The 27,506-nt window shown below is 38.4% G+C and overlaps 1 protein-coding gene across 6 annotated transcripts in view; it reads left to right on the top strand.

Annotated features, from left to right (window-relative positions):
* The window catches only part of CTNND2 (catenin delta 2), a 612,391-nt gene that overhangs the window by 365,142 nt on the left and 219,743 nt on the right, over nucleotides 1–27,506 (top strand). For all 6 annotated transcript variants that reach the window (XM_052703881.1, XM_052703884.1, XM_052703886.1 and 3 more), the window contains exons 8-9: nucleotides 8,258–8,452; nucleotides 24,358–24,610. In XM_052703881.1, coding sequence (XP_052559841.1) covers nucleotides 8,258–8,452; nucleotides 24,358–24,610 — 448 coding nt within the window. The remainder of the gene's footprint in view (nucleotides 1–8,257; nucleotides 8,453–24,357; nucleotides 24,611–27,506) is intronic.

The raw sequence follows: 27,506 nt of genomic DNA on the forward strand, positions 1-27,506 counted from the left end.
TGTGGTTTTTTGTTCTCTCTTCAGTGACAGCTCCCTAGATCAGAAATGAAATGGGAATTATCTCCCTGAACTTGTCTGTCACATTTAATCTGCTGTTTCTTCCTGGCTATCTTTGCCTCTTATCTCTTTGCTCCTAGTCACACTACTCTTCTTCCACTAACAATTTATTTTTGATAAAATGTTTCAAGCAGGTGAATGCTTTTCAGCAGAATGAGGACAGTTGCAGGAGGAAGAATGCTTGCGAGGAAACAAAAATGCTTGGTTCAGGTTATTTTCTTTTTTCCTAGATTTGTACCACTGTAGAATTAAAGGAATGGATAACCATAACTTATCAGCAAAAACACATTGCACGACTGAAAAGTAAACATGGAAAAATGAAGAAAATACTTCTCTTTGTTTCTTTTTTAAATGCGCTTAGGAATATAATTAATTTCAACATTTTGTATAAAAACTAGTTTTGAAAGGATAAGATTTATCCTAAAAACTCTTACATAGATGTATTAAACTTTCTTGCACTTAAAACAAATTTCTTTTTTTTTTTTTTTTTTTTTTTTTTTTTTTTTTGCTTCCTTCCTTTATTTTTAGCAGTGATGTGAGAAGTACTAACCTGAGGTCAGAGGTGGGTTTTGCAGTGTCCCTTAAGCAGCCCGAGACAATCTCTTTTCAGGAGACTTTCCTAAGACCGGTAATCTTGTTAGCAGATAAATTGTGTCTGGGAATTTCCAGGGTGTGAACTACACTCCTGAATGTGAAACTGCTAATAGGTTTGTCAGTGCAATGATAGTTTACAAGAAAAGGCCCAGACTGGTCAATATATTGCACTTCAATCTTTTAAATGGAAAGCCTGAAGAAAAGCTGCCCAAGATACTGACAAGTGAAGCAAGGATGTTCTTGCAGTCTTGAGGACTTTTAGCAGAGGTGATCACAAAACAGCTCATATGGACCACAGATGTAAAAGTAACACGTCATTATTTCTAGACATCCAGTGCTAGATGTGAGTCGAAAGGCATCCTGTGTGATAAATCAATCATTTACCTCCTTTATTTGTAGGAAGAGTCCTGAGTTATGAACAGAGTAGCATAAGGAGAATGGGAAAAAGAGTATAAAGATAAAAACTAGTTCAGTTCTGAAATTCCTTTCCTTAATCTTTATTTCAATACTTGAGTAAAAACCAAACAACAGGAACAAAAAAACAGCCTTGATACCTAAATCAGTATATTTAGAATGTGCGCATATAAAACCTAAACAGATGAGCAAACTTGAAGAAAAAGCTCACCTCGAATCAAAGGGAATTCGCTTCAGAGTCTATTTTGGTTTGTTAGGGCAGATCGTTGGTGTGCTGGGGGCGCAAACTGATGCACTTGAGGTGTGCATTAGCTGGTCCTGCCATATGGCCTGTCACGTCTTACTAGTTAATGTAACCATCTGTCACCTCTTGGTGATTTGCATTCACTTTCAGCGCTTAGGTTAGAGACATTTTCTTTGGTATTTTTCTTTTTATCAAGTTGTGCTGCCATAACCCTGTTTTCTGAGTTTATTTCTTGATGTAGAATCAGTAGCATTTGTTGTAGATGGTACTGTTCTTTTCTGATGGTATAAGGAGAAGATGCATGTTATCAGACAAGCACTTTGGAGAGGTCTCTGCATACATTTCTGGCAGAAAAGGTCAGTATTTTACCAAAATTCTTGTTGCAGATGTTTGATTTCTTTTCCCTCCTCTTCCATCAGTGCTCTAATTTTGCACCTGGCTTCACATTACTTTCTTTACAAGTAAACCAAGACAGTTTAGTGGCTATAAAATATCTCCTTATGTATGAGTTCAGATCAGTAATCCTACTGTTTATATCCTCTTTCTCCCATGTTGCATTTTTGTAGTGAAGCTATACCTCACTTCTTTCTATCCTCTCAAAAGCATGCAAAAAACATGCTGTGGTTCTCTTGTAGTTTCTGTGCCTGTAGTCTTATTGCTGTCTTGTTACAGTGTTACCATTGTGTGGGTGGCTCTTTGTGTTTTTTGACTTGTAATCTAAGAAAAACTCATCACAAATTACATGAGCGATGTTGTCATTAAGCTTGAAATGAAAAATCTATACGGGCAGTTGTGGGTGGTCAATCCTGTTAAGAAATCACGTCTCCTGAGTGCGCTGCATTGTAGTGCATTCCAAATCCAAGCTTGATACTTGGAGCCTGATGTAGCCAGAGATAAAATGCGTTGAAATGAGTGCAGTTGTAATCAAGTTAGGTTAACCAGTGTAAACACATTACTGGTAATTGTTTCTTATTGTAATATAATGGACATTGAATTTTACTCTCAACTTGCATCTTATTATTGATATTCCTCTATCACAGACATAAGGAAGCTGCTTTAACAGGGCCATTGATGACTGTTTTGTGATGGAAGATTTTAAAATGAGGGGCTAAATAGTTTATCCAGTCAAATCTGGACAGTTTTCTTCATGCTGAGGCTGCCACTTGTGTATTTCATAATTCTAATGAGCTCTGAATTCCAGGAAACAAGGGCAACCCTATCTGCTCTTGCATTTATAGCTGCTCAGAGTACCATGGATTCATAGGGCTCTGTAGAGCTTGAGCAAGACAGGGTTATTCTTAAAGGCTGTGTCATGGTTTTGTGATTTTTGGTTCTCGGTATTCCACATCATAACATCATGTGGGGCACTAACTGTTAAACTCCCAGTGCCCCACATGATGCTATGATGTGTAATACCGAGAACCAGAAATCACAAAACCATGACAGGCTGTCACAAAGGGCACAAATAAAAACCATTCTAAGACATATATAAATGCCTGTGTATCCATTAATTTGAATAGCTTTAATACTCTAGCTTACTAAAATGAAAAATGCTGCAGTGTAGCAGTTTATTATGTTGATATCAACTGTTGGATTACCAGTGTCATTTAAATGTGTCTACTGTATTTACTTCCATGACAGCTTATAGAAGGTCTGAAAAAGGAATTGGGGATTCTTTTGTGTATTTTTCTCATGTTACATTTGTTTACAGTAGTTTTTTTCTACTGGAAAACGAGACTTTGTTCAAAATAAAGAGCCCCAAAAACATTTTCCTAGGACTCAACCATTTTTCCATAGCACTGAATAACATGGAAATCTTCATCTAGTAGGGCTTTTCTTAAAAATAAAAAACAGAGATTCCCTTTAGTCTCCAGGAGGTAGGATTGCACTACCTCCTGGTTTCTGTTACCCCCCCTTAGATGCAGGAAGAGAGCAAAGCCTCTAGGAATGTGGTATCTTCATGCAGTGAAAATTCTAAAAAACACCTGGCTGGTTCTAGATTTTCTGTAGCCATAATCAGATGCACCTGTCTGGGGGCTCACATTTTTCCTCTCCTGGAGTCTGACCACTATTTGTTTTTGTGAGCTCCACAGAGATGCAAAAGAGTGGCATTCCGTTTTCAGTCAGTCTTATTTTAGACACTTTAGAGAACAGAGAAGAATCTCTGTATCTTTGTTCTTACAGTTAATTATTTTCTGTTTTAAAACAAATGTACCGTTTGGATTTTTTTCAGCCTATCTTGTTTGCTTTCTTTCTGTTTTCTTTTGTAGCTATTGTAGAGCCATTTAGTCTTCTCCATACATTCTGCTGTTGTGCACCTCCAGTACTGCAATCAAATAATTTCTCAACCTTTTTTTAAACTAAAAATTACACCGTTTGATAACTTAGGAATTAACTGTAGTTCCTTCAGCACTTAAATAAATTTCCTTCTTCTCAGTACTTTTTTTTTTTTTTTTTTTTTTTTAAACTAGAAGGGAGAAAAAGAACTTTCTTCAGAAATGTGCTTACAAGAATTTTGTATATACTCTCTCATTAAATGCATCATTTACAATTAACAGCTTGGCGAACTGTAGATTTAGTAATTAGTTGTTCTTGGATTTTTGTATGTATTGAATGGACTTGATGCCCTGTAGTCTCACAAGACCAATATGGTGTTACTGGTTGGTGTGGGCTGGTCAGGGAAGAGGGAATTAACCTGTTTGCAGATATAAGAAAGATATGCATGGACTTGGTGCACATTACTGCTGTGGTTTCAAGAAACTTACAGTGACAGATTGAAGGCATGGTGGCTGGTAAGAACATGGCTTGGGCAACTACAGTTTGAAGTATGCAGTGCCTTCATGATAGCTTCAGGTTCAGGGAAGCAATTTCTCTGAGTAGTGAGCCTCCTTGTCTGTGAGAATACTAATGGGCCTGGTAATTCCATGTTTATTACTTCCTGGTAGTATATTGATCACTGCTTTTTCCATTCTGACCTTGTTGCTGCTCAGGATCTCGCAAGCTTTAGACTGCATTAATGCATATTGTTTGCTGCAAACAATACAGATCAGCTGACAGCATCAGGCTGTAATGGATGTAGCCATTTGCTGCTAACCTAGAGGTGCAGGCAGGAGTCATGCTATCCCTGTCCTTCTCTCACTGGCATTAATTTTCCTGAGTTCACAGCCTTGGTTTTGATCAATTATTCTAACCCTCTTTTCAATGTCTTCCATAATAACAGCACTTGATGGAGAAGGGCTGAGCGTAGAGATGAAATGGGATGCAGTTGTCTGAAAGCCATTATGCAGCCCTTATGCAGCCCTTCATTTTCTTTGATATAAAAACCTACAAATCTACAGTTAATTTCAGCTGTAAATTGTGTGTTAGCTCTTCTGAAGTTATCAATCTGATCTTTGGCATTAGCAGCAGATGTCACACCTCTCTTCCAATAGCTTTTGGTTGGTGTAGTGGAAATGACCCAGTGATTGAGCACCTGATGGGAAGGCAGGGCCAACCCAGGAGAGCTCAGCTGTATGCAGTGTACCTGAGTGACCAGAAGGGGTGGAGCCAGGATCCACCTCTTCCCAGACCTCATTTAAGTGTCAGCGGTAGAGACGAGGGTATCCTGTTGGAGGTTCCTGTGTACTTGAAGCCTTCTAGATGTAAGCAGCTTCTTTTCTTTATGTCTGTGCTAGTTTGTTGTGTTTGAGTAAGTCTCACTTGTGGCAGTCTAGGACTTTGCTATTCTGCTGTCATTGTTGTGCTTTCCATCATGTTACAGCATTATCATTAGTTATTGTAATACTTAAAACATGAAGGAAAATCTGTTGCTTTTAAGTGTAGATACATAAATAAATGTGTAAGTATCTAACTGTTATAATATCAATAAATAATAGAGATCAATAGAAATTTTACTTGAAGACAAAACTATCCCGGCTTTTGAAACAGTAGCTTAAAAAAACACTGAAAGTGAAAAAAAACACTGAAAGTGAAAAATCTTGATTTTTCATCTTTTTATCTATTTATTTACAAAATTTAAGACCTTTGAAGTGTGCTAGTATTTTGTGTTTAAGTATTGATGTCTTACTGTTTGGAAATTGTGTGTTAAAATTGCTTAGCAAATCCTATGGGAAAGTATCAGATTTTGCTTGTAATTAAACATTTTTAATGGACATACCTTAAAAAGTATGTATTTATTTACATAGTAGGTTTTGTCATTGTCCATGAATTGTTTAACACAAAAATTACATAAACACATCCAGAGTAAGACGTATCTTCTTTGAAGGTGATAAGCAGTATGTTTAAGGAAGAATCCATGACATTGTCTAATAAGGTGATAAAAGTAACCATTTCCGTAACAGTCTCATGATACAAAAGGAGGAATACTAGAATGGTTCATGTTCTGTTAGCTTTCATTTCTGGGATTTAACGGTGGCTATGTTTGTGAAATAAAAGTACTTCAATTATCTGTTGAAAGCTTTGTCATCTTGAAATGTCTTGGGGAGGATGGATGAGTAGTAACGAATTTCTTTTGCTGTTTATTCCCTCTTCTTTGTCTTGTTTGTTTGATCTGTAATATGGTTTCTCCAGTGATACATATCTTTATTATTCAACCCAACAGTATTCCAGCCCTAATAGTATGTGTGGTAATCAAATATACCACTGTGGTGTTTGTTTTTATTAATGAACTGTACTTGACACTTGCATATTTAGTACAATTGGTAGAGTAAGAATTAAGGCTACCTCACTAGAAGAGTAGCATAATGAGAGCTTGTTAATGTTTACATTATACTGCCATAGAGCTCAACAGGAAAAAATTATTTCTGTTCACTGGGAGCAGAGTTCCAAGGAAAATCTATTGCTCCAAAGACCATTATTACTTTGTAAATGGAGAGAAGGCTTGCTCTACTTCTAGAAGGCAGGTATAGTTCTCTACTCTGTATCAAGTCTGTTCTGTTGATACATTGTTGAACCACTGAAGCATTGTGCTCGTTTTTTTCCTATCAATTTTCATAAAATACAGACTGAACCAGATATGCAGTAAATACAGCTGATGCAAAAAATTTGAATATATACCCTGTTGGCTGTATTTTAAACCACTCCGAAGGATGGTATGCTTTGGTGGGGCTGTTCTGAAAATCAGTCACCATATGATGCAGTACCTATTGTGGCCTTCCAGAACTTGAAGGGAGCTCTGTGAGCGAGAGGGAGACTGACTTTTTACAAGGGCAAATAGTAATAGAACAAGGAGGAATTGTTTAAATCTGCAAGAAGGAAGATGAGATTAGATATTGGGAGGAATTTTTTTTTTCTTTTTTACTCAGGGAGTGATGAGGGGCTGGCACAGCTGTCCATACAAGCTGTGGTGCCCCCTACCTGGAGGTGCTCAAGACCAGGTTGAATGGGACCCTGGGCAGCCTGAGCTGGTGAGTGGCAGCCCTGCCCATGGCACAGAGTTGGGGCCGAGTAGGCTTTGAGGTGTTTTCCAATCCAGGCCTTTCTTGCTGTTCTTGGATGCAGGGCTAAAGGAGTGTTTGAAAATGTGGATCATGAAGAACATACTCCTTGAAGAGTAATATCAACTTTCTGGATAATCCAGTAGTTCTAGGTAAAATGTGTCTTTGAGATCCTTTCCAATAAGGGGAACAAGAAGAAATTTGCAGTAGTGTGCTAATGGCAATTCAGTCTAAAAAATGTTCGCTGGGAAAAAAATGCAAATAGGATATTCCACTTAACACATGCATGTATGTTCAAAACTTTCAAAGAAAACCTGAATGTGGCACAAACTGATTAAAAAGAAGGATATGGAAGAAACTCTTTTCCTCCAGGCAATTTTAATGAGATTTAACTAATTCTATGCATCTCTTTTCATTTCTATCCTGTACTGGTACTGCGTATCACTTTATGGATTTGCTTTGGATTTTCTTACTATTTAGTGTGTCTGCAACAAAACTGTAAATGCGATGAATGTGGTAGAGAATTCCCGCAGGCATAGCTACACAGCTTGTAGGGACAGTCCAAGCTGAGTTAGTAGAATCCTGCATCCAGGATTTTAATCTCACAGGAGTATCAGCAAGGGATGTGGTAGTTAAATCTCTGATTGCGTTTCTACACGTTTAAATAGCACCTTATCACGTAGTGGTGTAAGACCCTGCTTTGTCAAGTGTTACTTGCGTAATTGTCTGCCTTTTTGCCTTCCTCATGACTATCTTTGGGAGTCTTGAAAATAGTAAGTCAAGTAAGAGTAATAATCACAGCTAGAAATGTATACAAGTCTCTTTTTAATGTCATGGTAGAAAATAATATTCTAATAGTACCAAAAAAAATTTTGTGCGGTTCCATTTGATCTTATATCCTTGCAGTATTGTTTCCAGATGGTATGTTTAATTTATTCATCTTTAGAGGATTTAAGTTGTAGAAAGTCATAGCAGTAGGTTTTGGTTTTTTTTTTTTTTTTAAATGGTAGAGGGCAAAAATATTGGTAAGATTCAACTATTCTGGTGTACATCCAGTAAAGCAGCAAACAGATCAGCCTTCGTGCAACTACATCTGTTCATCATCTTTAAGTTACTTCATGATTAGATTAAGATATGGGCGTAATACATGAAGCCAGTTCTGACCCTGATTCTTGTTCTTCTCCCCTTTCGTGATTGTTCTGTGGTCATATTTGGGCTCAGGGCCTGCCTGGATCTCACGGCTTCTCCCCTTCTCCATGCCTATGGAAGATATTTTTTTTTAGTGGCCTTTCACAATATGGCTCTGAAGTGTTACTTCTTTCCAAGAAAATAGACTTTGCATTAGATGTGGGCAGCTGGATGATAGAACTGAAGTGAACAAAACTAGCTGCTGTTGTTGCACGTTGTTTGTATATTGAAAGCTTTTTGGTTGTTTTTGAACTGCAACTTTCAAGTTAACTTTATTAAATCCGTCTGTATTTATTGCTTGTTTTTCTCTTAAATCTATTTGCAGCTGGGTCTCGGGCATCTTACAGCAGCCAGCACAGCCACCTTGGCTCCGAGTTAAGGGCACTGCAGTCTCCAGAACATCATATAGATCCTATTTACGAAGACAGAGTTTATCAGAAGCCCCCTATGAGGAGTCTCAGCCAGAGTCAGGGGGACCCTCTGCAACCAGCACACACAGGCACATATCGCACTAGTACAGGTAGGTGATTATAACTTGCATGATTGTCTTTTATGAGCTCTGTCTTACTCTTCACTACTAATTCTTCTCTTTCTGATGAGTTAAACAGCGTGGATTGTGTGCATGTCAGTAAAACAAAATACCTGTGTAGATGCAGCTATCAACAGAACCCTAAAAGCATGCACAAAACGTAGAAATGCTTAGTGCTGTATACAGTAGCTTAAGCTAATTTGGAGAGAGGGCTTACTCATAAGGAGAGTGCTTCTATTAATCTTTTGTGTTGTCTTCAAGAAAAAAAATCTCTGGAGTAATTGCTATTTTTATTTGCTAGCAAAGTTTGTGTTTTGCAAAGGGACTGCAAAGTTCCTTTCTCATGAAGCTAAAGGATTGCTCATTTGACTTTCAAGTGATTCATATGTATGTGTTCTTCCTCTCTCCTGCACAGGTAAGCTTATGCATAGGATCCCAGACACAAAATTGAACTAAGGCACTGACTAAAGCTGTTAGCATCCCTGTTTTATCCATATAATAATTGCCCATGAAGTACATTGGTGTCATCCTCGCAGAATGTCCACTCAACCAAGTGAAATGTAGTTGTATGTTGAAACTCACAGAGATTCAAATCAACAGGGATATTTATGGTGTTGAATACTCGAAATAATTAGAGTTTATAGGTGCTACAGCCAAAATAGCCTAAAGCAGTTGTAAGAAAAACTTGCCTGAGGAGTTGCAAGTATTTCCAGTGTTTCAATCAATGCAACAAAAACAAATAGGGAAGATTCTGTCCATTCTCTTGTCACTCCTGTTTTCATCAAGAAAAAAGTGTTGTGTTTTTGGGTTGTTTTTATTTTGAGCTAGATAGCTTACTTTTTAAAAAACTTACTTTATTTTTGAAGTCTTCTAAGGGCAAAGTTGGCAGCTCTTGCATGTCTGAGGATTCTGATGCTTTATGAAAGTTTGGGTGTTCAGAGTAAGAGAAATACTTAAAGAAGTTAATCACAGAATTCTTTAGTTAACTACTTAAAGCTTTGTAGTTATTTAAAGTACTTTAAGCCATTACTTGACTAAAGTAACTTTATGCTTTGTGAAGAGTATTTCCTTTCAGTGAAAGAAACTACAGTAGCACGTTTTGTGTAGACATATTTGTGTGTGTATATATGAAGAAAGATTGCTGTTCTTTCATGACTGGGACCAAGACTCTGTCTAAGTCACTGGACAGTAGTGGTAGCAAATAAAGCAACTTTTACATTGATCTTTAATCCTTGCATTCCATGTGCAGCCTCTTATTTTGTATGCAGTGCACTCTTTCACGATCATGCATTGAATGGATTTCTTGTTTTGCTTGCAAAATGTCCTCTGAGTCTGTGCAGAACTAGCAGGCTTTCTTGTGACTGTTATCTTCACGGCACTTCTGTAAGTAAGGAAACCTTGTGAAACTAGATCACAATTATAGTGGATGAAACCGGATCACAGGATGTTAGTGGGTAATACATAAAGGCAGCTTTTTCAGAAGGGAAGAGCCCAAAGACACTGGTTTGGATAGCAGAAATGAACCCTGTCAATTTTGTTTTGCTGTATTTGGGACTCAGACTTCAGCTTTTCTCCAGATTTATCCTGAAGAATTGCTACACTGGTCCAGCTCTGTGTTTTGTTGACCTTCCTTACTTTCATCTCCCCTCCCTAATAATGCTGTCACTGGCAGAAACAGGGCTGGAGGCATGCCAGGCTATCCACTGCACTGCACAGTATGGATGGTTGCTGTCAGCCTTTTGCACAACCAGCCTGAAGAGCAGTCAGTGGTCAGAGGGAATCTTGGGCTGGACACACCAGCTCTCAGGCTCCTTCTGCCACGAATGTGCATGCTTCTGATATGGAGGCTATATATCTTTTCTCAAATTAGTAGAAGAAAGTAGTAAGAATCCAACTTAAGATTAGCATGTTTACATTTTCAGTTCTTCATTGCCTGTTTCCTATTTCAGACTGAATAGGAATTTGCTTTCACTATTGGTGTAGGAAAGAAGGGTTGTAAATTTGTGTACTCCCTGAAGATAAATGCAGATTGTTCAAATCATGTTTCTTTTGTGTGCATGAAACGCATTGGAGGGCAGGCTTAGAACTTTCTGCTTTTTTTTTTTTTTGTAGACTGTAATTCATTCTCTTATGTGTTACAATAGTATCTTTAATCTTAAAGATTGCACATGTTTTTTTCACATGTGATGGAGAAAAGAGAAGGCAAATGTAGTTGAAGGACTTTGGATGAAGTCTGATTTTGTTGTGTTTTTTGTGTTTTTTTTTTTTTTAATTTTCTTTCTCTACAGCTGACATTTCACACCAGAAACAAAAGTTATGCAAATTATACTTGGAAGCCATTTGCTTCTATGACTTCTCTTTTGGAAAGAGAGAACTCCTCCTGAATTTGAAGCTTCCACATTTCTGACGCAGAATGGAAATGTTTCTTATTTCTTTTTTTAAAATAGGCATCGCCTCTCTCTTTTCTGAGCTCTGAAGTAGCTATTGCATTTGGGAATGTTTACACAACTGAGGATAAAGCCCACTCAGTTTTTCATTGCCTGAGTGAATCAACATGCAGTGAACAGAATTCTAAGTTAGTCTAAGATTTCTCTGTGGTGTAAGTAACACACTGTGAATTTAGTGTACTTGCTACATTTTTTAGCATGTATTTTTAATTTCATGTTTCACTAATGAATGAAATGCATGACCATAGTTATACACTAAGGGCTATGTATTGCAGAAGGTACAAAGTAGTAGGAGCTTGTAGAACATCTTCTCAGCATAACATCAGATGGGGCAGGACAAATTCTTCATCACTTTGAAGTTCAAGTCATGATTGGGTGTGTTCCTGTCAAGCTTAGCTAAAAGTAGTCTTGCAGTCTTCAGAGCAATGGCTGCATAGGCTTTCTTGGCCTGTAGTTTTATGTAGCAGTCCCTTCTGGCCTTAAAAAGGTTGTGCCTTCTCTTGTAAAAAGTAGTAGCCTAAACTTTTGCACTGCATTTCACAATAAATTTCTAAATTTACTTACTGAGTAGGAATTCATTTGTTAGCTAAATAACACTACTAATTTTATTTTTTTTTCCAAGCAGTCACCTCATTTATTTTTCTTACAAACCTAAAGGCATTGCTTTATTCATTTAAACTGTGAACTAATGACTGTAACGGTAAACTTATTTGGTGGGATGTTTACATGAGTGCTGCTGGAATTTGAAGCGTGTTGTTACTTAAGAGAGGAAAAAGATTTGCTTACAGCCAGCACAGGTTGCAGAATAATTATTCTCTCATGCATTGGCTTAGTTTGTGGAATTGGAGGTTAGGTCTAATATTTTAGTCTTATTTAAATCAATTGTTGGCATTTTATTCATGCTAAACATGAATCAAGTCCAAGTTTGTGAAATCTGGCTGTTTTGTAAGCATGAAATTTTTGTAGTTTTTCTGAAGAGAAGGCGATGTGTCTCAGGTACCAGGCTACTGATTTTGACTTACAGTACAGGAATATGGCTGTGACAACAGTAGGTGCTTTGAGATCAGTTGTTATTATCCTTGTGACAACAGTGACAACACTCTGTCTGGAAATGCATAAAGGCACTTGTCCCTTTCACCAAGGGACCAATGAAAACAAGCCCTCTTCCATAAAAGGATGTGATTTCTTGGTAACATTATTAAAAGCTTTGAAAGAATGATGTTCCCAGCATTCTGGAAATAATGGGATGTAAATATGTTTACCTTGACCCTCCCCGAGCTGGGCCTGGAATTTTATCAGCTGAAAAATGTGCTGCTCTTTAAAAGCAAGACTGTTGCTGGTGAGCTGTGAATGTGTTGAGCTTAGAACATGTTGAGCATTTGTGAAGAGTGTTTCTTGGTTTTCAAGGTGAGTATCATTGTCCTCAGCCTCACTCAAGTGGTAAGGAGGAGCCAGCAATTAAACAAGAATGAACCTGTCCTCCCAGCTCTATGAAGCATGTCTCCCTTGTATCAGTGCTCCCCTGATACACTACTGGAGAAAGCTGAAGTGTTGGCTTGGTGCATAGGTCGATAACTGTCTCTGCTCCTAAAGGCCACCATGAGGAATGCCTGGTGGCACAGCTTGATCACAGGAAGTCTAGCAGCTCTGTAGGGTTTATGCAGGCAGATGACATTAGCTGTGAGTGCTGGGTGCTTGGACTCAGTATTTGGAGCACTCTCTTGTTATTTTCAGAGGTTGAGGGAAAAATCTTGGAGGAGAGGTCGGAGTCTGTGGTGGAACAAGTTTGGCATTCCTGAGATTAAAAAGAGGATCCCAGAATGAAATTTCTATTGTGAACAAGGTCAGGTGGTGGAAGGATAAGCAGTCAAACTTTGCATTGGCTTTGTATGGTAACTTAGCATAGGAAGCAAAGTGTTTATATGAAGCATGGTTTCTGGGCTGGGGTGCGTGTGTGTAGCAAGGGCTCTCCTGCATTGCTTCTCCCTGCTACTTTTGAAGCTGCCTGATGTCCCTGTGTACTGCAGCTAGGGAGCTTGCAGCCTCTCCTGTCGCCTCCTGTCCTTCAGATCAGGTCTGAGCATGCTCACACCAGCACTCTGTGGCTCCATCAGCATAGTACTTCTGAAGATCTTATATTAAAAGCTTTGATGGCATGATCTGTTTGGGCTCCTGAGTGCTGTGTTAGAGGATACTCTTCAAAGAGAAGAGGCCTATGAAATTTGTGACAGCAAATGCAAAACAGAAACATGGCTCTTTGTTGGCTGGATTTGTGTGAGGAGGGAGGCCACCACCAGGAGCAGTGTTGCCATGGTGAGTCCAAGGGGAGGTTCTTTGGAGGGAAGAGCTTTCTGCAGTGGACCTGTCCTGTGCCAGGAGGATGTCACGCTTCAGCAGCAGTAACCAGGCAGGAATGTCCTTGCTGCAAGCGCTTTCAATGACTGGTGTTTGCTTTTGGTCTTCAGTGAAGGGCACAGGGGGCAAACACAGCACACACACAAACACCAGGCATAGAGCCTGTTGCTCCTGGTGTCTGTTCTGTCACTTACCAGCAGCAGGAAAAATCCTGGATTTCATTCTGTTGTGATGCAGTACAGGAAAAGTTGTGGGAAGTAAGAAGTGTTATTGAGCTTCTGGATGAATGCTGTGCTCTGCTTTCCTGTCTTCCTTCCCATGCCTGCCTGCTGCTTCCTTGACTGAATGGTGGGAGCCATGATTACATCAGGCACTGTTCTTGGTTGTTTACAAAATAATCTTTATTTGAGTATTGTCTTGCTTTAGTGGTGTAGAAGCAGTGTTTGCCCTGGAGTCATCTTCTGTGATAACCTAGAGTTCTTTCTGAACAAAGAGGGATGCAGATTTTTGCCAGGGTTCAGACACGCTTTTAGTTGAGAAGCAAGAGGATCCATGCTGATGCTTGCTGCTTCACACTTGCTCCTCTTGGCCCTGGCATCTGCTATCCTGGAAGTCAAGCAGGAGCTGAGGGGAAGATTTACAAGCCAAATGAGCATTCCTTTTCATGTCAGTGAGGTAGTGGCTTTCTTGTGACATGTGGTGAAGACCAAGTGTGTATTCAGAGCCCAAAGGAAAGGCAGGAGAGGAAGAAGCAAAACCCCCCTTTTGCTGCTGTCCCAGATAGGAACAGGCCTTCAAAATTGTTTCCACTGTCTTTTGTGGCAACACTCATTTGTTGCTTGCAAAGCATTCAGATGGCTCTGACAGCCTCTTTTTGTCTTTGTTTAACTGGCACAAGCAAAGCATGGCCATACAATTCCAGCTATTTGGTGTCTGATCGCTGCCCAAGTGTACGGCTTCCACTCACCTCCCACTTTCAGTAATAGGCCCAGGCTCCATTTGCCTCTGGTCCTTGGGATTTCGTTTTTTGTATGAGAAGGTGTTGCACTCTCAAACCATTTGAATTTTCATCTCGTTAGTAAGCAGAAGTCAAACACTACGGAGTTGGTGCTGGTAAGCTGTGCCAGCTGGCAACACGTTGCTGCTCTCCTGCTGTGTCCTCTGTTGCCAGCACGGCACCTTGTCTTGCTCCAGGGCTGGTTGCTGCTCAGCAAACAGGAGGCTCTTTCTTAGTAGTATGGCAGCTGGCAGCCTGTGGGAGTCATAAATGCTCAAGATGTGCAAATCAATTTTTTTCTGATTTCAGTTTTTACAACAAGGTCAAGGAAGAACGTTGCATGGAGAGCTTGATGCTGCAAGTATCTTACTTGCTGTATATTTGTTTTTGTAAATGCTGGTCCAGCTTAGTCTTCCTTTGATTCCCAAATTTTTGCCATGTCTCTTAGCTCCTTTATTCTTTACAGGAGACAGTGAAGAATGCATCACTTGATCCCGAGTGTGTTGTTTTCACAGGACTGTGAATGTGCATCTTCACATCTAATAAAGTATTGGATGTGTTTGGTATTTTTAGAAATCGTCATTATTTCAAGGTGAAGATTTTCATTTTAATATTGTAAAGCAATTCTCTAGTATTTGGAAAATTGTCCATATGAAGAAAACTGATATCTGAATCAATGAAACAGTGATTTTTCTCATCTTTTAAGAATAGTTAAGCCTGCTTTATAGTAACTTTGAGGTGTCACAAATTGGTAGCTATTCTTTTGTTTTCAAAGATGAATTTGGTCTCTAATCATCTTAACTAAAACATTTTGAGGTTTTGTCATGGTTTTTTGTTTTTTTTTAATTGCTTATGATGTAGTTTTTAATAATATTAAGGCAATACCTAAAACACATTTATTTTGCTTTGAGAGTTGCATTTTCAATAGTCATTTACAATAGCTTGTAGCAAGAAGCCCCTTGGAAAGTTGTTAGTTTTAGTCCTTCAAAATTGCTGAAACTGTATGTTACCTAAATGTGCTGAAAAAATCTGAGAAATCAGCACAGAATTCTGACATTGAAATAGGACTTACATAAAAAGGATGTTGTGGAAATCCAATTTTATTGTCATGATGAATTCCATGTAGTGGGCTTTGTTCACAGGAAGTGTTTCTATAGTTGCAAGGCGGCTAGCAGATGTAGTGTTGACTCCGGAAATCAAACTTGGAATTTCAGTCTCCTACGTCACCAAAGGACAGGTTTCACAGAGCAGTTGATAATGCAGTTATCCTACTGCTATCTGACTCTTTCTCAGTCTGTGTTAGTATTGCCTCTTGTCATGGAATTGGATTTTAGTTAGAAGTGTGAGGATGTAATTCCATGGTCTTTGGACTCTGTGTGAAATGAATTTCAAGATAATTAATAGGAAAATATTCTTTTTTTTTTTTTTTTTTTAATGCAGTTAGGTGTTTTCAGACTCTTACAGTTAGTATTGCTGAGTACACTAGTATAGTTTTACTTTGCTTTCAGAATAATATCTGACTACTAATGGGAAGCTGCCTGTTGCATGCTATTTCCTGTATTATAAATACTTCTTCTGGAAGTAACAAGGGAACTTCAGTTTCAGAAATACTTTCTTCTTATTTGGGACTTCAAGTCCTTACTTTTCAGCTAAAAAGGAAAAGTGACAGGAAAAAAGAGACCGCTCTTATTTGTCCCATTTTCATTAAGTGCTTTGCCTGTCAAACTGCTTCTTTATTCTTTTCAGTCCTAAATTACCTTAAGTTATAAATAGCAAACGTCATGTCCTCCTGCCTAGGTTGTGTTTGTTCTTTTTTTTCTGGCTGGGAGCCAGGTTGGGTTGGTTTGGTTTGTCTTCTGTTTTGTCACAAGTTGATGTGATATGCGCTGGCATACTGCGATACCACAGCTGCAGGTTGAGAATCATGCTGGTAAATCACACAGCATGAAGTTGAGGCTATAGGATGTAATGTTTTCAGGGAGATTAAAAAGAAAAATTATTCCTACCACTGCATTTCTATTAGTCTGGTGATGTTGTGTTAATAGACCTGTATTCCTAACTGACATCCGCTTGATAACATTGGTTTGGGAGAGAGAATTACAGGAGGCAAGCAGGGAACAAATCTTCACTACAAAGTAAATTGAGCACAAAATACTATAGTGATCTGCATAGTGAGTAACAAATCACCTCATAGAAAAGCCATAATCTTATTTCATTTGACAGATCTTGAGTGTTTAGTAAAGCATTATCTGTGTTTATATTCTTGTATATTTGTTTTTTTGCTGCTTGTCTGCCAGGTAGGCTATGTGGCATCCTGTCTGAGAAGGATGTGGTGCTTTTTTTCCACGCTTGTTTACAACTTGGAGGAAGGCTTATGAAAGACATTGTTTTTAATTTCAGTGTTATTCTATGCTCCTGGAAAGCAAGAGCAATGGAAGAGGAAGGGAAGTGGTGGAAGGTGAAAATTCCACAGATTCACCTTCATAATCTGTTGTCAGTATCTTTCTTGTAGTGGAGAATTTTCCTCCAAGTAAGATACTTATAGCTTTAAATTATGCAGCCCATGGTTAAGGTCTATTGAGGAATCATAGCTGTCTGAAGATAGCCCAGATTTCTCCATTGCTCGAAATAGATACTTGTTAACGTTGTCAGCATTTGCAGTCTTCTTCCTCTGTCTCACGAACAGGGTATCTCCAGAGATTTGTAGTGTTTTATATGTATTTTCTAATTTTTTTTTCCAATAGCGGAATGATTTAAAACGTCTGAACACATCTCAGATGTCCCTTAATTTTTAGTACCTATTAAAGTAGAATCATACATATAAAACTTTGGTGAGACCGTTGAATCTCAAGGCAAGTATATATCCTTTAAATCTCACTGCTACTATTGAGAAAATACAGTGGCTACTCTGTCAGAAGCTGTCTGTATTAATCATCTGTTTACTCTGTAGATGTAGTCTGAGGCATGTTAAGGCCTGATCACACTAAATTTTAGTGATAGAAGACTATATTTTCTTTTATTTACTTCAGCAGTTTTTTTTAAATACAGAATTGTCCTTTATGAAATAAGGTATGCAAACATTTCTCATAAATCTCCTTGTAAATCTTTGAATGAAAACGATGCTATGCCTGAAGTAACTATCCAATAAAGTCTTCAAGAGGACTGATGCTTTTAAGAATTTATTCTTTCTACAGCATTGTGTTTAAAGGCAATCTTTCAAAAATCATCAGGCCATTATTAATTTAAAGCTGTGTATGCATATAAATATTAATAAGACTACCTGCTACTTAGCAGTTTGCATGCACGTGTGGAGTTTCTGCAAGTAGAACAAGATGTTAGTTTTCCCTCTTAATGTATCCAGCACCTTTCAAGCTTTCAGTTGCAGAACTTGCTGTGTGTTTGATGTGTATAACTTTATGTACCAACTCTGTAATGCAGTTATAGTTAATTTACTAATAAAACAACTGTATTCCAGAGCAGAAAACATAAACTACAGTAGCTGAAACTTGGTGATGTATCCTAAAGAACACAGTCTGATAACGTTTTTAAACTTTGGGATTAGCTCACTAAACAAAAAGAAGTCAAAATCTGCAGGAGAAAAGGGAAAATTTCCAAGAACTGGAAACTTTTCATCTGTGATGATCTCATTTTTATTCACTTAATTTATGATTTTGTGAGGGTTTTTTTTTTTTTTTTTTGACTGTCTTCTGTTTTCTGCTGGCTAGCTGGAAAGTTAACAAAGGGATTTCAAGAGAAGGTTAATTTTGAGCAGAAACTTCATTGCTGTAGGCTTGTCCGTACTCAGTAGCATTAGTTGTGTATTTTTTACTTTTAATCAGGTTTTATAGTGGTTACTGTCATTATATCCCTTGTGCACAAGGTGGAAGAAATTCTGTTGTACACAGGTTATTCTGAAAGTAATGCCTCTTATTTATTTCCATGGAAACCACAACAGATGGAAAGAGGAAGATGCCTCTACTCCATAGAGCAAATTCCCGGTTAGAAAACACTGTTTTTCAATGTAGTTATCACCATTGGCAGTGTGTTTTTGTCAGCCATGAACAAGAGCCTGCAGGCTGCACTGGTGTATTTAAAAACAAAAACAAACAAAAAAACCTGCTCCAGAAGAAGTGACCTACTGTTTCACAACTGCTATGAAGGTATTGTTGCTAGGAAAATGTTGCCCATACAGTCTATCTTTCACTGACACAAACAGATGCAAGTCAGAAGATGCCGGATCTGGGCCGTACAGTAGGTATGGTAGAACAGTCCAGCCAAGAATGGTACAGTCTTCAGGCTGGTGTGGGTCCTGGTGGTCAAGAGAATGGTTATCTGGACTGACTCTGGAAATTCAAGGCTTCAGCTTTGACCTCTGCATTGCACTGCTGGTTTGTACAGCTTCCAGGAAATCTAGAAGGGTCACGCTTTTCCTATCCCAAAACACAGCGCATATCACTTTCCCTGCTGAGGACTGCAACTTGGACTTTTTCTTCCCTGTGGAATTTGCATGTCGCCACTCCGAGTGCACTACTGTTTTGATTCCAACTCATAAAGGTGGCACTATGTCTTGTCACTAGTAATGAAGCACTCCAGGAAACTGTCACCTTCAGCCTTATATTGGTTCAGTAGGTCCTGACAAATTTGTATATGATGTTCTTTCTATTCCTGCATGTGCAGTCATGTGACCCATCTTGTGCAAACTTTGATATTCCAGTGTTGCCACCGTTGTTTCCCAAGCATTGAAGCCAACATTCAGCTCTGTACATGGTTTCCTGGTCATAATCCACTGACTCATGATGATGAGCTCTTCAAAATACTCATCATTTTGTGATGTGAGAGTTGTGCTTGGCTGTCCAGAATGTGGCTTTTTTTTGTCTGTCACCACTGCTGGAAGTGCACCAACTGTCACCTCACTGTGCTCACATCCACTGTTCAGTCACTGTAAATGTTCAGCAAGTGTTGACAAATGTGGTTTTTTTTGTTTTTTTTTTTTTCCATGTATAAGAATTCACTGTCGCACCTTTGCTTCATACAGAGTCCTGTGCATACTTCATTCTGTCAGACTGCCCCTCTGCTGCTATCTGTCACGTGGCAACAGAATGTAATGGAATATTGATGGGAAGGTTCAACCTCTACTGCCCTACCACCAACATCCATCTCTGTCATTGTGGGCCAAAGTAGTAAAATAGGAGGCATTACTTTTGGAGCTGGCCTCATAGTACGGAAGATTGAAGTGTTGTATGTGTTTTCTCTTGTGCGATTGCTCTTGGTTGAATTCCATCTCCCATGATGAATTTTAATATCTCTAAAAGGTCAATTGCTTTCAAGGGCATTGGCAGTTGGTACTTTCTCCATTTAAATGTCCTTGTAACAAATGAATTAAGCTGTGTGTTCTCCCCAGACTCAGGGATACAATTCAGAGGCAAGAAGCAGTCTGAGAAAAAGTCTTGGCAGAATATCTTTAGGAGCTGAAGGTAGCATTTTTTTTTTTTCCCAAAGAGGAGCGTGTTGGAATATGCTAAACAGCTGAAAGTCTGAGAATGCAAGCTATGTAAGTTAGTAGAAATTAAAATCTAGTGGATCTGAAGTATGCTTTAGTTTCTGAAGGTGGAAGGGGGTCGGTTTTCTCGCCTATTAAAAACTTGAAAGTCATGGCTTCTGCCCTGCAAAAAAGGTAATCATTTCTCTCTTAAGGCAAAGAGCTGAGAATCTGAAGTAATTTAAAGTATGTAGTTGATTGAAGATTCTGAGTATCTGCATAAAATCTTTGTGTCCCCTCAGAAAAATGCACAGATGTAGATGTAGAGACATAGCTTAGAAAGAAAAGTAGTAGTTTGGTTTGGTTTGGTTTTGGTAATGCTAAATCAGTGAAGGGACATCAACTTCCTAAGCAAAGGAACACTCAGCCTTGTAACAATTAATGTCAGATCTAAAAAGTGTTCTTAGAAAATTGAAGTGAAAGGATGTGTAAATGCAGGCACTGCTTTCAGTTCTTCAATCTCCGAAGATCATCACTGTTTCCTTTGGAACAGGATTTATTAGTCATGACCATCCAGAGAGCACAAGTTATGTTTCCTTGGATTCTGTGAAGCATGGCATTGTTCCCCCCACAAAACGGTGGCACGTTCTTTGCAGCTGACAGAAACAGGAATGACATTTTGGACTATGTTAGACTAATATTGAGTATTTCCCAAGGAGCTATAGTGTCGTCTTTGGGATAGGAAAGTATGAATAACTAACATCTCCTGTGATACCATCTGGAGGAATGATATCACAGTGACTTGGGTAAATTCTTCCTTCTTACCATGTAATTGGAAATCTATTAAAACTTGTTAAAAAGAATAATAATTGGAATACATGCTTGTAAAGGTGTTTAGACACTGATTACAAGTAGGTGTGATAGCCAAATATAGCCAGTACCTGAGAAAACTGTAGCATGTTTATGGGTGGAAAAGAGACCTTTTTCTGAACTGTTCTGTTTCCCCTTTGCTTGCATTTCCCACGTACTGTGTGTTATGTTCCTCTAGTAGGAGATAGCAAACCACTGCACTCTGCTGTACCAGCCATGCTCTGGCTATTGAAAGCAGCAAGCTGGGCATGTGGGAACTGGAGGGGAGGAGGTTGCAACTTTCTTGCCATGCATAGAATGCAAGCATCTAGAGAAGGTTGGGGCCCAGCAGAAAGAAGGTAACTAGAAACAGCTGGGAGAGGGAGAGGACATGGAGACAATAAAGGGAAAGAAGCTTCTCCAGTTGGTTATGTGGAGTTCAGTGCAATTCTGGAAGCCCTAAAAAGTAGAAGTGCTGAGAGCAAAGGCTGGATGGATGAAGAAGATGCTGTCTTATGAGGCTGCGAGGGGAAGACTTGCCTGCAAATTCTTTATCTCCCTTCTGTCTGAGGATAAACTCGGGAAATTGAATAGAATGGAATTTGGACACTGAAGTTTTGAAAGATTAACAACTAAACAAAACAACACGTAAAAGCGATGGCGAAGACAATGGAAAACAAAATGAGAACTGGAATAAATTTGACTGTCTTTCTTGATAATAAGAAACTTCATAGTGAAGTGCCTAAGCTACAGAAGACTTCCTTGGTGTTAAACCTAAACTCAAGCTCTGTATCCTGCACCAAAGGCAGCCACGCTCCTGTTTTGAATGGGCCAAGTCCCAGGGAAATTGGCCTGAGGGCTAGCGTGTTTCTACTGCAGAACACTGCTACAGCTCTTCTCTTTCTCTTCTTTTGTTGGATCAAAGTTGTGGTCCTTGTCCAGGTAGCATGACAGGAGCTACCTGTGTATCATGGTAGCTGTACAGTTACCGCTGTGTCTGACTTTTGATTTGTGAGAAGTCAAATGTGAAAGTTGGAGGATCAAGTAAGTGAATCTGTTTTAAAAGCATGCTCTGTAGTTGCTTTGTCATCTTCAGATGTGTCTGGTACATGAACGCTTTCTGGTCTGCTCAGCATGCCCTGTGATTTAATGTTGCCTGGTGAAACAAATGGGTTTCTGAACTTCATTGTTTAATAGGCATGATAACTATGACTTTGGTGTTTAAAGAGCTAAATCAAAGGGATTTCTCATTTAGTACTATGTTTAATAGGCTTATTGTTAATCAGTAAATCTAGCTGCTAAAAGAATTTAACTGTAATGGGTTGGTAGAAGGTGGCTTTGCTTTAGTTTGACTTGAAACCATTTGTGTAAAAATGTCTACTTGAGTTTAACTGTTTTACAGCCCGTGGTAGTGGCTCTACTCCAGTTAAATGTCGAAGTTACTTTAAAGTGAATGGGTTTTTTTGTGTTTTTTTGCTTTTTTTTTTTTTTTTTTTTGGCATTTGGCTTGTCAGATTGTGTGTGTTCTTTTTACGCTTAATCGGTCTAACATTGGGCAAATGAGCTGAGAAATGAATGTTTAGCTAAGTCACAGACTTATTCTGTTTTTCTACTCCAACTCTGGTAGCTCTGTGCTCATTGTGATAAAATTTGAAAGGAAGCAAGACTCTTTTAGGAAGATAATTTGAGAAATGAATCAGTTACTCAAAAAGCACATAGGTGTTAGAGTGACAGTTTCTGTTCATGTAAGTACTTATTTTGATAACAAGGCAAAGGGGAAAATGGAAAGAAAAGTTTTCAAGGAGTTTAAAAACAAGTATGGTTTCCATTGAACTGCCTTGAGAAGTAAATACATTTCTTTACAATGTATTCTATTGTATGTTACAATGTAGCTGTTATTTTCAGCACTGTTAGCATTGTAGGATTTTTATGCAATCCTCCCTGCGATGTGTCAACAGCTAGTGGCATGTTCTGCATACTGACAATACTTAAAAGCAAGCGGTATCAGTGTACAACCTCATTTTTGCTCTCCTTAAAAATATTTCCAGAATATTCTCTGACTTTTTCACTGTTTTTTTTGTTTGTTTGTTTGTTTTTCCTATAAGGCACCAAATGTTCAGTTTAAGTGTATTTTATGTTAAAAAGTGATGTTTTTATTGTGTCTTCATAACACTGAATTTAGCATGGTTTGTGCATGAGATGTTCTGGTATGCTAATATTGTTCTTTCGTTTTAACTGATGCAGATTTACAGAAAGGTCTGTATGTGTCTTGTTCCTCATTTCATGAGGAATTATTTGGTAAAAATTAAGAGCAGTACTTATAAAATCTTGCTGGAAATTTACATCAAGTTAATTCCACTTTTCTGTGCTTGTAACAGTGCTGTGAGATAGTACTTGTTATTGTAGAGCAATATGCTTCAGAATCAGGAAAAATGAAAACAAGGCAGAGTTTGATACAAACTTGGAATGTTTGTAAACTGTGAATTTTGACAAATAGTAGCTCAGACAAAATTGCAGTAATTGTATTTTAAGCTCTGTGTATTTCATTTGCTGATGCTTAAAGGGAAGATGCTTAAAATCCCTTTCATGGATCTATAACATACCAAAAATGTTTACTTTCCTGAAGTGTCAATGTAAATGTTAATAAAAAAAAAAAAGACTGGGAAATACTTTACGAACATCTATCATGCAAATATGCAGTTTTGCCTACAATTTTGTGTATGAATTTGACTCAGCAAAAAATAGTCCTGAACCCAGACCCATTCCTGCTTGCGTATATGGGGGGAAATGAGACCCATGAAGAATTCACTTGCCATTTTAAGCAGTCCAAGCCAGCTTTTAATTTGTATTTGTTTTCAGGCTAAAGATTATGTGGCTGTTGCTTCTCTAGCCCTTACAAAGCCAATTGCCTACATTTGGACTTTGGTTTAAAAGTATTGTATATTTAGTAAGGATCTCATATTCCTATACACTGCTGCATAACAGAAAGATAATGGGCTATGAGGGGGTTTAGTAACATTTCACGCTTTTTCAACTAAAAAAATCAGTTTAACTCTGTAAGTAGGCTGCTCAGAAGTGATAATATAATAATCTTTAACATGGTGTACAGCCCCTATTGGTGTGCATTAAGATATCTGTTGGCCTCTTTGTACCTGGCTCTCTTTCAGACTCAGGTAGTGGTAGCAGTCCTGTAAGTCTTTTATATCATGAAATACAGGGGGGGAGGAGGGGAAGGTTACAGAAGTTTACACAGTAACAGTCAGTGACTGGTATCTGGTTTTACCTTTTGCACAGACACCAGGAATAACAATTCCAGCTGGCTGTGGCAATTTCCTTTGCCAAAGAACAGTACACCTTGGCTTGTTAAATCAGACTCAGGAGGCCGTTCCTTCTGCTCACCTCTTGAAAGGCTGCAAAAACCATTTGATGGTGTTCGTAAACCCTGGTGTGATGAGTTTTATGCTTTTTATGCGCTTTTTTTGTCCCAGGTTAGTGTAAGTAAAACCTCAAGTGAAAAGTATTGCTACAGTCTATTTAGCTGAAGTAAAGGCCCCCTAGTCTAGAAGTGGCATGACATTTAGAAGTTCATTTGACGGTTACTTACTTCAGTGGTTTTGAAAATGACAATGTTCTTTGTTTTGTTTTTTTCTCATTCTTTTTGAACCCCTGTTTTATATGTGTGTGTTTTTTTTCCTCTGCCTAGACCTGGTTAACCATTTCTGTGAACAGGTCCTCAATTTTTTACTTTGTCCCTACTTTCCTGTCGTAGCCCCATCTTCCCCTGGTGTCGACTCCGTACCCTTACAGCGCACAGGCAGTCAACACGGCACACAGAACGCAACCACGACCTTCCAGAGGGCCAGCTATGCTGCAGGCCCAGCCTCCAATTACGCAGACCCCTACCGACAGCTGCAGTATTGTCCTTCTGTTGAATCACCATACAGCAAATCTGGGCCAGCCATCCCACCTGAGGGGACCTTGGCTAGGTCACCTTCCATTGATAGCATTCAGAAAGATCCCAGGTGGGTGAAACCTTAATTGTCTACTATTTCTTGCTCATGCAGAGGTTTGAAATTGCAGTTTGCTTTGTGTATTTCTGCTGTTGAATATCACCAACAAAACCCCACGACCCGAAACCTGATGGTAAGTATAAAACTTTTGTATAACACTTTTATTCTGATGCTTTACCTTGGGCAGGCTCTCATGAGCTCTTCTTGAAAATGAAATGATAGATGTGGTCTTGGATACATACGTTTAGCCCGCCTTCAATAGTGCCACCCCTCCAAATCTTCTGGAAAGTGATTTTCTCTGAAAATGGCAGTGGTGCTATGACTTTTGACTCTAACTGTTGTGAACTGAATTTTCAGGGTACTGCTTGGGCAGGTGTTGTTACAGTTGTTGGGTTTTCTGCGGTTAATATTCACAGAAGGATTTTCTGGTAGCAGGCAATGAGACTGAGCAATGTAAAACAGCCTATGGCCTGGTTTGTGCTTCGCTCTGTGTCTTATGCAAGCTTCTAATACCAGTGCGTGATAGCAGAATGTATGTGCTACAATTCTCTATAAATGATTTTTACATTGCATGCTCTTTCAGTACCTATTACAACTTAGTCATGCCCAACAGCAATACGGTTGTGATATGGTCATGTGCCTAGGGAAGACACAAGAAATAAATTTTATAGCCATCCATATGCCCAGTGGACACAGAAACAGATTAGGGAGTTTTCTGGCATATGCTTTGACTTCCATGATAACGGTAGTGCAAATGCTGACTGCAATCGTTGGTGCACTTTGTAATTTTCTTTAATTTTCTGATGGAAAAGAGAACAAGGCTTTTTTTGTGACTGAAGTTTAAGCCCATCAAAAATGTTAATTTATACTTTTTTTTTTTCTGTGGCAGATGGTGTGAACTACTTATCAGTTTGTTACATGTCATACATAAGTGAACCCAATAATTTGCACCCCTCCAAATTGGTGGAAATGCTAAGTAAAAATTTTGTAAAGACTTTTCTTGTAGCATTAAAAAAACAGTATTCACAATCTGGTATCTCTGCTTGTTTAGCATGTGTGAAGTTCTTTGTAACCAGGTACCCAATAGCAGCTTTTTTTTATTTTATGACACATCAGAAGAATATTGGTAACCGGAGGGGAATAGTCTTTTTAATAAAAACTCAATGTTTTGATATGTTTGTATTCCAGAACATGAAAGCTAGCAGAAGAAAAAAAAAAAAAAAAAAAAAGGTTTTCTTTTGTAAATATCTCATTTTCAAACTTAAAGGAAAATTGCTTTAGGAGTGCACAAAAAAAATGACAGTAATCCATGTGAAATGTTCTTAAGAGGTGTATGTCAGCAAGAGTGCCATCATGCAGGAAACATATTTGTAGTATCGCTACAGGTGCTAGATATTATGTCTGTGTAAAATAAAAGGTCATCTCTGAGTTGCTCTGCAATTGCTTTGAAGCTGATATTCAGTTACCATCTATGAAATGAGCTTATAAAAGAAGGTTTTCTCTTGCAGACTTCTCATTTGGCTGTTTTTTCAATCTCGTACTGGGAATAGTTGTGCATTCATGAGTACTGATTTTTTTGTAGGTAAAGTAGCAGCATGTAGGCATCCAGGTTAAATTGACATAAGCTCTTACAGGCAGTCACTGAATGCTGTTTTGCTATGATCACTACTGAACGGACTCAGACTTTTCACCTCTTCTCTAAAAGAAGTTTGCGTTATATAAATCACGGTCCATGGATCAAACAAATGAGGTTGTGTGGTGTCCGTTACTTAATGATGCTGCTTCTACTTGTTGGCAGAGAATGCTTCTTATAAAGTATTATGAAGTTAGCAAGTTTTTCAAGAGGACTACTGATTATGTTGTTGTGCCTGTCTGCAACAGCTATAGTCTGCCTTTGCAGAGCAGTTTGTGAGACTACCTTGTAGACCATAACTGTCATTGATTACTCAGATATTGGAAAGACTTTGAAAGATTGGAGGGTGTTTAGAGAAGAGAAACAAAAGTGGTTAGGAGGTGGCCGATTTATATGGATAAAGTATGAACCTTCATATAAATGACAGATTTGAATTTGTAAGGAAAGACAGAATTTATATAGTACAGCATATGGGAGATAAAAGGAGTGGCTATAATTAGGAAAACTAGAACATTTTTTTTCAAATACACAAAAAATTTGCAGTAGTGTCAAGTTTCATCGTATTCCTCAAAGGATTATCATTTATATCATGTATAGCAAGAAGAAAGAATCTTGTTACCCAGTAAATGGACTTGAGCAACTGATAAATCTTGAGCTTCTTTACAGAGATATTGCTGCTTTTGTGATTTGCTTGCTTGTTTTTCATTTTTAAAATGACTTATGTGAGTGGTTACAGAGTGGCAGGCATAATTTTCAGACACAGTCAACCTTTCCATCAGAGGTCCAAACAAAGGTTTACTGGAAGAGTGAACTGTGAGACAAAAACAAATTAATTGCAGGCTTTTGAGTAGCGTTTGCTATATGTCAGTCAGTTCAAGATGGAAAATAGATGCCAGAAGAGAATGTACTTATCCTAATAAGCCATTAGAGTTTCTAAAACTGAATGCTATTTTCTGGACTCTTAAGTTTAGATGGGATTTCCATATGAAGTCCAGAAAAAATGGTTGGCAGGCACTGCAGAAATAGACAACTTTTTCCATTGTTTTCAGCATGTTGTTTGAATAGCAAACACTGCAGCTTTACATATATGTTCTGAGCTGACACTTTGCAAATTAATTTTTAACTTAGCATCTGTTCTCCGTCATTCAGCTCTCATAAAATACGGTTTAATATTCATTATCTTAAATTTTAGCATCTGTTTCTAAAAAAGAATCAGAATAATTATCAGGTTTGTGGTAATAGGTATTTTTTAACTTAGTCAGACTGCTAGCTGGT

Source organism: Tympanuchus pallidicinctus, unplaced genomic scaffold (genome assembly GCF_026119805.1).
Source record: "Tympanuchus pallidicinctus isolate F22 unplaced genomic scaffold, pur_lepc_1.0 scaffold5, whole genome shotgun sequence".
NCBI lineage: Eukaryota > Metazoa > Chordata > Aves > Galliformes > Phasianidae > Tympanuchus > Tympanuchus pallidicinctus.